General features: G+C 45.9%; 5 protein-coding genes across 5 annotated transcripts; 4 read left to right on the forward strand and 1 right to left on the reverse strand.

The window, feature by feature from the left end:
- The first annotated feature begins 153 nt into the window (after window positions 1-153).
- Window positions 154-3,191, forward strand: BDV27DRAFT_133393 (guanine nucleotide exchange factor VPS9). The gene is made up of 5 exons (XM_032068071.1): window positions 154-1,786; window positions 1,838-1,915; window positions 1,973-2,148; window positions 2,205-2,833; window positions 2,899-3,191. Exons 1-5 carry the CDS (start codon window positions 406-408, stop codon window positions 2,942-2,944), a joined length of 2,310 nt encoding a protein of 769 aa, XP_031924284.1. The 5' UTR covers window positions 154-405; the 3' UTR covers window positions 2,945-3,191.
- Window positions 3,192-4,428: 1,237 nt separating this feature from the next.
- Window positions 4,429-6,097, forward strand: BDV27DRAFT_160926 (FAD-binding oxidoreductase; the record flags this gene model as incomplete). Its single annotated transcript, XM_032073126.1, has 3 exons — window positions 4,429-4,542; window positions 4,605-5,542; window positions 5,593-6,097. 3 exons carry the CDS (start codon window positions 4,429-4,431, stop codon window positions 6,095-6,097), a joined length of 1,557 nt encoding a protein of 518 aa, XP_031924285.1.
- Window positions 6,098-7,696: 1,599 nt separating this feature from the next.
- Window positions 7,697-8,981, forward strand: BDV27DRAFT_160927 (uncharacterized protein; the record flags this gene model as incomplete). Its single annotated transcript, XM_032073127.1, has 3 exons — window positions 7,697-7,926; window positions 8,721-8,802; window positions 8,841-8,981. The coding sequence occupies 3 exons, from the start codon at window positions 7,697-7,699 to the stop codon at window positions 8,979-8,981; spliced, it is 453 nt and encodes a 150-aa protein (XP_031924286.1).
- Window positions 8,982-9,789: 808 nt separating this feature from the next.
- Window positions 9,790-10,777, reverse strand: BDV27DRAFT_167137 (cupredoxin domain-containing protein; the record flags this gene model as incomplete). Its single annotated transcript, XM_032074391.1, has 3 exons — window positions 9,790-10,238; window positions 10,294-10,397; window positions 10,445-10,777. 3 exons carry the CDS (start codon window positions 10,775-10,777, stop codon window positions 9,929-9,931), a joined length of 747 nt encoding a protein of 248 aa, XP_031924287.1. The 3' UTR covers window positions 9,790-9,928.
- Window positions 10,778-11,581: 804 nt separating this feature from the next.
- Window positions 11,582-12,742, forward strand: BDV27DRAFT_148013 (cytochrome and DOMON domain-containing protein; the record flags this gene model as incomplete). The annotated part of the gene is made up of 1 exon (XM_032070844.1): window positions 11,582-12,742. The coding sequence occupies one exon, from the start codon at window positions 11,582-11,584 to the stop codon at window positions 12,740-12,742; it is 1,161 nt and encodes a 386-aa protein (XP_031924288.1).
- Window positions 12,743-14,422: the final 1,680 nt, after the last annotated feature.

The raw sequence follows: 14,422 nt of genomic DNA on the forward strand, positions 1-14,422 counted from the left end.
GCGAATGAGGGGTGGTGTTTCTCAAGTGTAGTAACGCAGAAATGAATGACTCGCGCCGGACCTCGGGGGAACCGTGACCCCGGCGGTGACGTGCGGGCAGCCCGTTATACTCTCAACACTTGAGATGATATTCTGACAACTACCAGAGATAACAGCAAGTGCGTTCTGTTAAATCCACCTTTGCTGGGGGCGGCTTATTAACAATACTAGTTGCCGTAATACTTTCCCCGCCGATTCCGTTACACCCGCTGTCGCGGCACTTATTGCTTTGATCCTTGACAGTTTGATAACAGCTTCGACCTGGAATCCTGGATGTTTATATCATAATGCTCTGTGTCTTCTTCTAAAAAACGTTCACTTCAGCGACTTAATCTATTAGTTTATTAGCGTGTATGCGGCTGGCTTATGTCTGCCACAGAACCCTCGGATTCCCCGGCTCCTAGTGGACAAGGGGAGATCTCAAATTCTCACGATGAGGGGCACCGACTAGAGCAACAGGTGACATCGGCGAATTTCGAGCCAGCTGGAGAATCGCAGGATGGGCCACTCACCAATCCGAAGGATACCGAGGATTTGAAGCAACCCAATATGGACGCAGATATACAGGATAACCCGCAGGGTGCAGTTACAGAGTCCCCACCTTTAGTAACTACACCTGTTTTCGACCCGCCGAGCACAACACCTACCCAACAAGAGTCGCTTCCGGACCGGATGAAGGGATTGTCAATATCTACAAACGCCTTAGATCGCTCACCGTCGCCGAACACCGATCGGCCCCCTCCCCCACCGGAGAAAGACGAAGCATATCTTAACCAGAAACCTCAGTCTGCGCCCACTTCCCAATTGTCAACAAAAACATCCTCCGAATGGACTGAAAAGGAACTACCGGAAGTACCTGAGCGGGGGAAAAAGGCTGATAATGGCGGGGCTGGTCGAGATGATGTCTCCCAACCGGAGATTCAAAGCATCATGGAGCAATTCCAGGATACTGCGCATGGCGATAGTGAGGAGCAGATAATGTCACCTCGACTGGAATTAGCTGAGCAATTCTTTGGTGGACAAGGTCACTTTCCTCCTCGGCAATCCAGCCTCGATCAAACAAAGGCAGTATGTGAGGGCGCTCAGGCTTCAAACGTCAAAATAGGAGCTTCATCCACTTCTCCCGAGAAACAACCTGCCTCGAGCTCTACAAGCGTGCACAGAAGATCTCTTGTAGAAGAGCCGGCGCTAACTCGGCGCTCGTCCACATCGACTTTACCTCCCCCACCAGAGCCAGAGCCTGATCAACCTTTCGATTTCCATCGGTTCCTGGAACAACTGCGACATCGTACTGCTGATCCGGTGGCCAAGTTCCTACGGTCGTTCCTCCATGAGTTTGGGAAACGACAGTGGATGGTCCATGAGCAAGTTAAGATCATCAGCGATTTTCTAGCTTTCATCACTAACAAGATGGCCATGTGTGAAGTTTGGCGTGACGTCTCGGACGGCGAGTTTGACAATGCCAAAGAAGGAATGGAAAAGCTCGTCATGAACAGACTCTATTCGCAAACTTTTTCCCCGGCCATTCCCTCCCCGCCCACCATTCCAAGAAGCACAAGTCGGAGCAAACGAAGAGAAATGGAGAGACTCCATGGTCCTTGGAGACGCGGTCAGCACCAGGAAGATATTGAGCGGGATGAGGTGCTGGCCCAGAAGATCCGTATCTACAGTTGGGTAAGAGAGGCGCATCTTGACATACCACCAGTGGGTTCTCATGGTCGTCGCTTCTTAACTCTCGCCCAACAAGGTAAGAACACCTTCGTCCCAGCCATAGATATATTACTGACATCAATTATAGAACTCTCGAAAATTAACAGCTACCGGGCACCCCGTGATAAGGTTATCTGTATCTTGAACTGCTGCAAGGTCATCTTTGGTGAGTGACTGTCTAAGAATCATATATGTGGGCGTCAACTCACAAGGATACTACAAGGTCTCCTGAAGAATTCGAAATCATCTGATACTTCAGCCGACTCATTTGTACCCCTTCTGATTTATGTGGTGCTACATGCCAATCCCGAGCATTTGGTCTCTAACATTCAATATATCCTTCGCTTCCGCAACCAAGACAAGCTCGGAGGAGAGGCTGGATACTACTTGTCCTCCCTGGTAAACTATATAATACAAAGCTCGGCAGATTGAGCGAGTAACTGACTGTTATATAGTCTGGCGCCATCCAGTTCATTGAGACCCTGGACAGAACGAGCTTGACAGTGAGTGACGAAGACTTCGAGCGAAATGTTGAAGCTGCCGTCTCAGCCATCGCCCAACAAAATCGCGAGTCGGAGTCGCTAGAGCCGAAGTCTTCCCAACGATCACAGTCTACACCAAGGTCGTCGGTGGATGTCCCACGGGGCCGGAGAGAGGCGACACAATCCAACGATGAAGACAACGCTCCAGTAGCCGGGCTCCTGCGTACTATCCAGAAGCCGTTATCTACCATTGGAAGAATTTTCTCCGACGAGCCAGATTCGCCAGAGGACCGACGGACACAGCCAGCGACGACCTCACCGGTTAGCCATTCGCCACGACTCAATCCAAATGTTTACCAGCCACCTCGTAACAGTGGCGAGGAGCGGCGATCAAGCGAGCGGTCCCGCAATGCATCACAGCCACGGCGGGCTAGGACCCATAGTGCACAAGATGCTGCTGTTCGACAGGCTAGTGCGGAGGACGCCGAAGCACGGAGGATACAACGTGTTGAGCACAACAATATGGTGGAGACGTTATCGAACATGTTCCCAAATCTAGACCGCGACGTCATTGATGATGTTGTCAAGATGAAGGAGGGGAGGTAAGTGTTTTACCATCATGACGCACATCCGAGGCAAAAAGAAAGTGGCTTACATTGTTTCACAGGGTTGGTCTAGCAGTAGACGCATGTCTTGCTCTTAGTGCTGAGTGAACTCCGCGGGTCTGTTTTATAGTAGCATAATTCCTAGATTGGTCCAACGTATGGACTTCGCGCTTTCCCTTTATGATGCCTATGTGGTAGTAGCAATTCATGTACTTCTTGCGTGCCCTGAATATGGCACTTCCTTGTATTAACTGATAATCACAACTGCTATAGAAAGCGGTGCTTCAATAATAATTATCATGAAGATTGTTGTCTTAGTCAATGAATGCCAAATATAGTACCCTACATACTTCAACACGGTGCCAATAACAAGAACCTGCATTTCATTCAGACTTAGACAGCTTCCCGCAGTGGTGGAATGCTCAAGTGCAGCTATAGCTAGGGATTAACGACACCTGAGGCAGCAACAACCCCATTAGTCAGTAACCAATCATATATTACAACAGTCACCTCGCTTACACTAGCGCACTATCCGGTGACCCCACCTGTCACATAAAAGCCTCCCTCCCCCGACCATCTTTTGAAATTTTTCTTCTTTCTTTTCTTCATACTTACCTTGTTTGGGTGGCTGCGATCAAGAAGGCGGTCCACCACGGATTGGTCCCTGCATTGCACAGCGCGGCGGAACAATCCGTTCAACGGCCTTCGGGTCATTGACAGGCGTATTCTTTGGCACTCTTCTCTCCATGAGAGATACCCTTTTCATCAGTTCTTGAGCTACATGCCCGAGGTTGGAGAAGAGGTTTTATTAGTATCCCTGTAAAATTGTACGCATGTTTTGTGTATTGAGTAGTCTTGATAGAACATTGCATCCTCTCATGTCTTTACTCATGACCATTACTACTAGCCTTTTGTTGGTCCTGTATCCGTACAGATACTCGAAATGTTGGAGGCTTCACATTCCTATTGGTGCCTCAGGAAGAGTGAAGTAAACTCTTAAGAGGTGAAGCTTCATGGGACCATACAATTTAGTGTCTTGGCAGTTCTACATTCCTAATTAGGTTAAGTGTCTGTCTAAGGCATATGTATGTACTGTACCTCAGTAGTCTCACAGATCCGTGGTGCTCATTCAATTCTGTTTCTGTTAATGATAAGCGTGGTAGTACTGTTACATAGTCTAGATTTAACACTTTACCCAATCGGTATAAACCAGACGCCAAGACAATCTATACTTTTCAATTGACGTGGACTGCGGCTTCTTAACCTCGAGACATTGGGCCGAGGACTAAGAGTGCTTCTCAGCCTTGTATCTTGGCATTTATATTTTCCTGTCCGGGTAAAAACCGCGAAATGGGGCTGAATTTGATCTGTATTCATCGGATTATGAGTCTTGATTTATGGGGCACCAGTGGTACTGACCGGGCATGATTATTCTCCTAGTCGATCATGACATGGGTTCTATAGACCCGCAGAAAACTTATAAAATGCAGCTCTTTGGCCCCTTGTGTTTGAGATTATGATAATTAATCCTGTTTCTCTAATCCGATAAAGGTCATTAAGTCGATCTATCTCTGATTTTATTGCGGTGCAATATGCTACTTGGTTTTAATTGTCTCGGTCATATGGCCACTTCACTCCTGGCACTCAGTAGCTCTGCGGCTGCTAGCCAAATGTTCACGAGTACAAACTCTACGGGATTTTCTCCTGTATGCCAAACCCCGTCCCATCACTCCTAGAGTATTTTATGGAAGTTGCTAATATGATAAAGTGCGATGCTCTGATTGAAGCTGGCCTCAGCAATCGACTTCTTTTCGCCACGGACCCGGAATATGAGGCCCGCATTAAGAGCTATTGGGCTTGGAACACACGACGGCACCCCTATTGCATTGTCCTGCCCCATAATGCGAAGGAAGTATCTGCTGCAATGACTGCGCTGCTAGGAAGTGAGGCTGGAGATGGTGATAGGACCGGCGCCGGCGCCTGGTATATTGCAGTCCGTGCAGGTGGCCACAATCTTGGTTACTCAAACAACATCGATACTGGAGTGACCATTGACCTGAAATACCTGAATCGAACCACTTATGACCGTAAAACCAACATCGCCAGCGTTAGCCCCGGCAGCCACTGGGAAGATGTTTATGCGGAACTACACAAGCACGGCGTTGTCGTGACTGGTGGCCGTGATGGTGACGTCGGCGTCGGTGGTTTTCTGCTAGGCGGCGGCTCCACTTATTACATGGCGCAAACGGGTTTTGGCTGTGATTCTATCAAGAATTTTGAGGTTGTCCTTACCAATGGTACTATTGTTAATGCGAATAAGGACGAGAACTCCGATCTGTGGCGAGCTTTAAAAGGTGGCGGTAGCAATTTTGGTATTGTCACTCGCTACGACATGGAAGGCCTGGAGGACAAATACATTGCGCATGGACAACGAGCAATGCTGGGAAACCACTCTACGGAGCTAGTGGATGCGGTGGTTGACTTCACTAACAACCAAAAGAAATTCGACAAAGATGCCCTAGTTGCGATCTTGGTGCACAAGGGAGGAGAGGATATCCTGGCAACAATTGAAGTCAATACAGACGGCATTAAGAACAGTCCTGCGTTCAACAAGCTGAGGCAGATTCCACAAGCATCGCCATTCACTCAAGTTGTTGTGCCTCTCTCTGTGGCGGCCGCGAACTCAACTCTCCCCGGAAATGCCTGGTAAGACAATCGATCGATACCATGCACGGTGAATGCTAATAAGAATCTAGGACTCTGCAAACCACTTTGACGTTTAAGAATGATAAAAGGATTCTGAATCATGCTGCGAAAGTACATAAGCAGTTCGCTCAAAAGCTGTCTCAAGGCATAGGAGAAACGAGCTTTTACAGCATCGTCTTTTTCCAACCGCTACCTTCATTCTTCGCCGAAATTAGTGAGGAGAAAGGGGGCAACATGTTTGCAGACACTTTGAAAGACCGCAATTCCATTCTCTGGACTGCCGGCGTGTTTGTGTACACCAATCAATCCGACTTCGCTGTCGCTCAATTCCGGATGAATGAAATGGTTGCGGAGCTTAAGAGTTTTTCGGCCTCAGTTGGTGGGGAGAATCCGCTGATCTATCTAAACTATGCCGACTTTTCGCAGAATCCCCTCGGGAGCTACCCCAAGGAGAATGTGGACCACATGCGAAAGGTCGCGGCTAAATATGATCCAGTGGGAGCATTCCAGACCCGATTCCCAGGCGGCTTCAAGATCTCCAGAGTGGATGCCTAAGCCTAGAGGACTCCTCTTCGTGATGATTAAGGGCCATAGCCTTAGAATGACCGAGAGATGGCTTTTGCCTTCTTCACTTTTTATCACCTGCTCCTCTGTTGTATGTAATAAATAGAACACTAGTCTTCTCCTTTTTCTTAAAAGGACGGGATGATTAAGGATAACCTTTGGTTCTTGATTTTAACATTGTCCCCTAAGTTTACACATATTCGGAGTACTTCTCAGGTACTACTGATAAAATCCTGACATAGGATTTGGCGAGCAATGCACAATAAGCAAACAAAAGAGCAAGTATTACCTAAAAGAGAAAACGTGGTTAGTAGTATAGTACCCACCTTAATTGTCTCAAGGTTCTCGGGAACAGTTAAGAAATGTTTGACTCGGAACAAATATCTTCGGATCAGTCGAACTATCATAAACATCTAGAACTAACTCAGGCCAAGAATACAAGCTTTGCAAGTCCTGGAACAGGTCACAATTCGAAGAAGTCCGGTCCATTGTGGATGACTATTGGAAGAAGACAATAAACGATAACAACCGCATACGTCGATAAGTCAGACCACTTCGTTTACCCTTCTTTTCCGCTTTCCTCAGAAGACAGTGGACAGAATAACTTTATGTCTTCGCATTCAATAACAAGGCATTATATGATAAGGCTACTCCACTTCGCAACAAGGAACAGTAGAATTGGTGAAAGACCAGTGGTCTCCACTCTTGAGGGATAGCTTTCGCAGGGTAAGGGAATCAATGATGGGATAGTTTAAAGTTTTGTTTGGTTACGATTCAATTGAAACTCGCCGGAGTGATCAACTGAGAATTGCGAATGACAATTAGCTACTATGGTTGATCCGTAAATACAAACCGTGCCTTACAAGATAGGCTCGGAGCTTGTATGTTGAAACACATGTTTTATTTACTTCCAAAATTTCAACTTGTTTTCAGGACGCTTCGAGGGCCTTGGGATCTCACATAAAAGCTTATATATTTAATCGATTGCTTGTTGAGCTCCCCAGTGTTAAATATTCTAGTTATACACTACCATGCACTGAATCTGTGATGGCATCTATGATCTATACAATAATGGGCCGGGTCCCACATCAATGTTAGGACTCTATCAAGAAGCATGAGCTACGTTGTGAAGATCGACGGGCGAGGAACAAAGGATAAAATAAAGTGGCTATAATATTCTTCACGGTTCTATACATACAATGAGATATGCCAGTAAAGCTTCAGGAACAAGACTAACCTTCATTATGCCATATATCCCAGGTTATCTTGGCAGAAGATTGACATCGGCAACAAGGATCCTACATGGGCAAGGCAGTTCTGGAAAATACTCTAGCTGTGTTTCTATCAAGAGACCTGAAGTGGATCTTAACTGCTATTGATCTTTTAACCAGTTCGGGTTCTGCACAAAGTGACGGCGCTAGAATTAACTATTCACTGTTTATGACGTCAGTCGCTATTGCCACACTTCCCGCAAAAACCCCACATAAACATCCCCAAAGTCCCGTCAATAACTTAAAATATCTTTACCTATTCTCATTAAAACCATCTGTTATTTAATGTCTCTATCGGCGTATCAAAATACTGCCAAAAATGCCTATTCCCACGTACAGCAACCAAGACACTTCCAACACCCCCCCCACTGGCACCGCTGGCCAGGCGTCGCTTGAAACCCTTTCGTCCATGAACAGCGCCGGCGGTCGTGTCCTCGGGACTGGATCGGGTGGTACAGTCACGGCACCTGGGTACTCCTCTGCGTCGGAGGACAGACCATTGAGCAAAGAGGAGGCGGATCGGTTGTATGAAGAAAGGATGGAGGAGGAGTATGCGAAGAGAGAGGGAGGTGCATAATCAAAATCTGGCCACAGGGATGCCATTTATCGGGGATTTATCTGGACGTATTGGAGGGCCACCGTGCTATGATGTTATGACTGTGGGATACTATCGATATATGATATTCGTGCAGTTCAGTGCCATATCTAGTGAATTGCTGGTCCTGGAGCTATATTTCAACGGCTTGTAACAGAGATACAGTAATAAACGCTATCCTCTACATCCTAATTTCGCAAGCGATTGAAAAAGATAGACAAAACTGACCATTGAGTCATATGGAGTTTTAAGCAAATTGAACGACTCGACAAAAGCGATATAAGAAATTTGTGTGGTTTTGAACCAGTGGCACTCAATATGGCCAAATCCATAGATATATGGGAATCTCTACCAAGAATAGATCCCCTTCACTGCGAGATAATAGCTCTTTTGTATATATTTTTTATTCACATTTACTACTTTCTCCTCTCAACTTCAAAGACTCAAAGTTTCCCTCAACCTATTTCCTCCCCAACGCTCAATCCCTCTTTTGCTCTTGTCATTACTACCCTAACACCTCTTTACATTAATCTACATTTGTTGCTATTGTCACATAGACTCATGTTTTTAAATAGATTACCACTGAACTATTGAGCCAGCCAAAGCTCTCTGCCCAGATATCAGCCACCGGGACTAATACATTCAGTATTTAAAGGTAAGAACTATCCGCTGTTATTCTCTGGGATTATAATATGTAATACAGGCGAATACTAATTTTATAGCTATACATGACTTTACAGCATAATAGGGCCCAGTATTCTGCTATCACAGCGCCACAGATTACTATAGCTGGTGAAGTGTTCATATCCCCACAGGACCTGAATGCTGCCGTAAGTGGAGCTTGGAACTGAATGGACCGACATAAAAGATTCGCTTAAACGAGGCTGTAGCCAACGTCTCGCAGGCTATTGAGAGGGTCGAGATCACCGGGGAGCAGATCCTGCTCGGGCTATACGAAATCGGCAGGGACACTATGGCCGATTCTAGCAAGTTTAGACGGACTCGGTAACTACCGGAATATCTGGGGGAAGGTAAATTGAGCGGTGAAAAACCTAACAACGGACCTGAAGGCCACTGAGTAACAAGTCAGGCAAGACGAGGATGTTTAGAGCCCGGCAGCGATACTGGCGATGAGGGGATTTTCGGCTTGCATACAGCCTCAGACGTGCCTGAACTTCCACAGGCTCTTCTCAAGGAACCTATAGATATGAAGGTGCGGACAGAGGCATACTTGAGGAACAGGAAGTATCGTATGATCTCTTGAGCCCTAAAAAAGTCGGAGCTTCTACATGTTGGCATTCTAAGAAATTTTTAACCAAGGTCCAAGTCTACTCTAGAAATCTAGATAAAGTGATAATAAAACTACTAAAAATCATTAAAAATCACTAAAAATAATATATATTGAAGGGATATTTCTTATAGTTTCTAATGGTTTTTATAGTATTAAGATTGAAAGATAGAGCTCTGACTATATTGGTTCTGACCTAGTTGGGGCTTCTAAGACCAAGACGGCCGAAGATAAGGAGGCAGCTGACAAGGCCTCTTGAAGGAGAATAGAAACCGAGAGCAACGCGAGGAGTGTGACGACTTGTAGGACCTTGATCTCTGATGACTATAGACTAGCGTATAGCTAGGTTAGGCTCCATACTTCAAATTTGCAACTTTTTCTATGCACTAACCCTAGGAAGACGCAAGGATAAGGTTGGCAATTTTACATATTTAGGATATATATTCTTCACCCAATTCTGGTTAGGATTATTTCGTGGAATTCAGTCAATCATATGAGACTTCCTACAAAGTTGATGACAATCAAACGGAGCGTACCTCAGCGTAGATACACTAAAAGCACCACTTAATTAATGTAGCCCGTGCGTCGACAGGGACGAACAGCTGAGTTTTATCAGAGAATAGGTAGACCTAAGCTCTCAACAACATACCCCTCAAGCTTCGCTAAATCTACATAAACAGAACAAAGGCCACTAAAGTCAAAATGAAGACAATGCTTGAATCGGTCGAAGCTTGTAGGTTCCCTGCAATGTTAGTAGCGGTAGGGCTTGGGCTATTGGTGGTAGTGGGTGATGCGCTCGTGGTGGCTGTGTTGCTGTGAGTGCTCGTGCTATGAGTGCTCGTCTCGCTGGTAGAGGTCGAGGACGATTTGGGGCTCGAGGTACTGAGAGTGCCACCTTGGACCCTGGATGGCACACTATCTCCATTTGCATTCGAAGCTGCCGATTTAAATGCTTCCAAAGTGTCTGAGCCGGAGGCCCTAGTGAGAGAGTTAAATGTACCATCTAATACACGTTTGCCCACGGGATACTGACGGTGGGTTTATCACCCCAACCATACCCGCCTGACAATGGCCGATCTGACCACAGTAGTACCAAATAGGATTCGTATCATTCACAGTGACCGTAAAGACAGTGTCCTATACCGTCAGCGTCTTGTCACCGATTACAATTGCCTTTGACGTACCGATTCACCAGTACTTGGTGCTATAAATCCAGAGAAAATACTACTATCATTCATAGGGTGACATGGCTTGTTAAAAGAGGCCTGCGCCACTGAATGGTTACCAGGATAGAAATGGAACTCGACTTTGCCGCCTGGAGCAACTTTAAGAGTATCAGGGTCGAAACTGAAGCCATGTTCACCAACATCAACTGTTTGTACCGCTGACGGGCTCGAGGTGCCCATTGATGAACTTGTAGTAGAGCTAGAAGTATCGCTCGTAGCTGTGCTATACTGGGCGCCAGCAAGCTGGAGCTGCATGAGGATAAAAACGAAGAGATATTGTAGCTCTCTCATTGTAGCTGCTTTTAAATGTATATGACGGTTGAACGCACATGCTAGCCTTCCTCAAGTCTCCAACTTGTAACATCCGAAACCCCTCCGGACTTTATACTTCATGCTCAGCCTCCTAAGACAGCTATGAAAGCGATGTGTTGCGTGGCCAGCCCAACCCCAAGTCTGTGAGTCGGGTTCAGTCTAAGCCCCAGGCCACGTCACCTTAGCATCACAGGTATAGTCTAGATCGGCCTTTCGATCGAACTTCCAAAAAGCCTATATTGAAGCTCATATTGTCGTCGAGTGGGTGGTCTCCCGCGTGGGTATCCTCAACTATCCCATCCCTGATTCTACTCATAACATATGCGATTATCATCGCATTACAAGCATTCAAATCAATATCATTTCGATATTATATAAACTAGAGCCGTTTCATGCTGCCGGAATTTAATGCTGTAAGTCCCTACCGAGGTTCAGAGGACAACGTCCGTACGAACAGTTCTCTTGGACAGACGAGGGCGGTGGAATGAGCCACACTCTCAGAAGCTTAAGGCAAAAGCAACCATGGTTGGCCGCAAACCTTGGTACCCCAGGGGGCACATGATGAAGATATCTCATAGAGAATGCTCATGTGTCATAATATATTATTTGGTATGCTTGAACTCTGCTAAAAATTGCATTATAGGCCGCTCACCAAGCCAATAGAGGACATGGATATGTCGTGCAGCCACTACAACTACCATCCATTCTCACCAACTGCTCATTCACATATCTAGTTCTTGAACAGATGAATGACAAGTAACGAAGCCTGTTATGTCACCCAGAATGGCGAGAACATACTTTTGCTCCTGGATGACTCTGTTGGCGGGCACATTCGCCCAGCTGCAAACATTTTCGCCACCTGGGCAGAGATCTATCCAATATAGTGTTAATATACCCCAAAAGACTGCCGACTCCGGTTCAGGGCCAATTTATATTCAGCTGAAATCAACGCAAGAGCTTCAATGGTTTGCATGGGGTCAGGGTTCCCGGATGCAAGGAGCGAATATCTTTGTTGCTTACGCATCCCACAACGGCAATAATGTCACTGTCTCTCCAAGGCTGGGCATAGAACATGTCGAGCCGATTTATAATGGCCAGGCTCAGATCTCAGTCTTGGCTGGCAGCGGGATCAGCAATGGAATCATGACCGCAAACATTCGGTGCGACAGCTGTCTCACATGGCCAGGAGGAAATGAAAATCCGAGTAGCTCAGCTAGTCCATGGGTTTGGGCCGTGAAATATGGGGGACAACTCAACTCAGACAGTCTATCTTTACCGATCATCATACATGATGCTTCGGGTGTTGCAGTTCTTGACCTTCAAAAAGCGACCGGCGGCGCATCCGACAATCCTTTCTTAGCATCAAATAGTTCAAACAGTCCTGGGCAGGCGCTCACGACATTTGACACCGGATCCATTGCAAGTCGCAGGGTAGCACATGCTGTTCTTATGATCCTTGTCTTCGTCATATTCTTCCCTTCGTTTGCATTGATGCTTCACACCGGCGCACACTCCAGGATTGTTGATATCCACGCTTTCTTCCAGCTTTTTACTCTGGCCTTGGCTATTTCCGGGTTTGGTATCGGCATTTCGTTGGCAAAAACCCTCCACCTGACAGGGACCTACCATCCAATCATCGGGATGGTGGTTGTTCCTGCCCTCATCCTCTTCCAGCCGGCTATGGGCTTTCTTCAACATAGATACTTTCACAAAACCGGAAAGAAGAGTGTCTTTGCCTACTTGCACCGATGGTTTGGCCGTTCTATGATAGTCCTTGGTATTGTCAATGGTGGGCTGGGATTTCATTTAGCACAAAACGTCACCGCAACTGCCCCCGTCGGGGCAATAATCGCATATAGCGTGGTGGCTGGAATTGTCGGGCTTGTCTATGTCCTAGTAGTCATTGTCTTGCCTTTGACAAAGCAGAGAACGCTAAGTTCCTGACTGACATTGGTCTGTTCGTACTTTTTGGCGCCATATGGCTATCTTTGGGAGTTGAGATATATTACATATCTCTATTGTTGTCATTGATGCTTTCAGCCAAATGACTGTATCCATTGGGTCACTGTAGCCTAACTTATCGGGGATGTGGCATTGTTCTACCATATCATTAGGGTGGGTTTTATAGTAAGTGTTCTTAATGGCCAGTTAATCCGGAATTAGGGGTTCAGTATTATTAGTTCCACTCTGAATCGAGAATACTTCTTAGTTCTAGCCTATTTTTAGAGAGCAAATATCTTTGGTGGACCCGGATCAAGTTTTAAGATGCTGTAACTGCTCTTATTACAAGCTCAGCCTACTGACTTTCCATATTATAAGCTAGAGTTATACGATCTGTACTATATATCGGGCGTTTTTAAATTTTATCCCGCAGGTGTTGTTTATAATGACTATTTTAGTCGATGCCAAGCGGCGAAACAGCGCATGCCTAACTAGATAGGCACGCTACACCTCATCTTAGGAAATTCGCCGTCACCGCAGACTTCGAAGTAGACCGACTGGCATTTGCGTGAAGCGGTAATCACCTGTTAGCATGTATGGCTGTTTGGCCTGCGAAATTGTTCATTGGCTACGTTCCTGTGATTGATTTGAATGCGCTACTATCTGATTTTAAGATATAAAATCTTAACCAGGGTGGCCATGATACTAAATAATACATATGATATAAAACCACCACATATCGTTACTTGAGAAAGGAGTGCTACAAAGAACAAAATCTCTGTGGTGACTCTATCCATCCAGCTAATGTTCTTTACGTACTATAATCTGGCTATATCGGTGGCGGTTCCGAACACCGACCGGCGGAATCAGAATATCTAATGCAGATCAGACGCATAGCAATCAGAAAGTGGCTAAGTATCAAAGCATGGACAATAGCTAACAGGCCTCCTCAGCAGAGGCACAAGAGTAGGACAATATTCTGGGTTATGGTTAGTATCTGGGCTATTTTGCGATTGGACAACATTTCTTTCCGGCAATAGGACTGGGGGATGATCTATTTGAAGTGCTAGTAGGAGTTCACCAATACTAGGATTTTGTCAATGCAATAGACAAAGTATTGCGTTCCTAATCAGGTTTAGCGGGCGATTCAGTTCACGAAGCCCTCTACGTACCACGTGATTTAAGATGTGCACCTCTACTAAAAAAGAAAAAAGTCTCCTGCCCTCCGTTTCGAACCCGCTCCAGTACCGAAATCAGCATTCTGAACGTTCATACACTCCTACCTCTATATCAAGCCGATTAATGTTCAAAAAAAAACTGGTAGCTTCTCTTTGATTGAGCGTGTCATCCTTAGTGCAGGGGCCATGCTAATCTTCTCTGTATCGTTTCAAATTGACCAAATGCCCGAAGGCACTTGGTTATGTTTACAATGAATTATATACCCTTTGAAACTTGAATCTAAGCGATATTATTGGTTGAGGGCTTGGTCGGACGGGAAGCGTTGGCTTACATAAGTTGGAGGAACACCGAATGCGAAAAACCCCACTTTACAGCCTCTGAACAACCCTGCATGACGGCGACGAGGTTGGTATTGTTTATCTGTGCATTGGATGCTTGGAGCTTTGGAGTAGTCTATAATGGGATGGAATGCATGGAGTCCTTACTTTGTGGTATGTATGCGTT

This window comes from Aspergillus caelatus (assembly GCF_009193585.1).
Source record: "Aspergillus caelatus strain CBS 763.97 unplaced genomic scaffold BDV27scaffold_182, whole genome shotgun sequence".
Lineage (NCBI taxonomy): Eukaryota > Fungi > Ascomycota > Eurotiomycetes > Eurotiales > Aspergillaceae > Aspergillus > Aspergillus caelatus.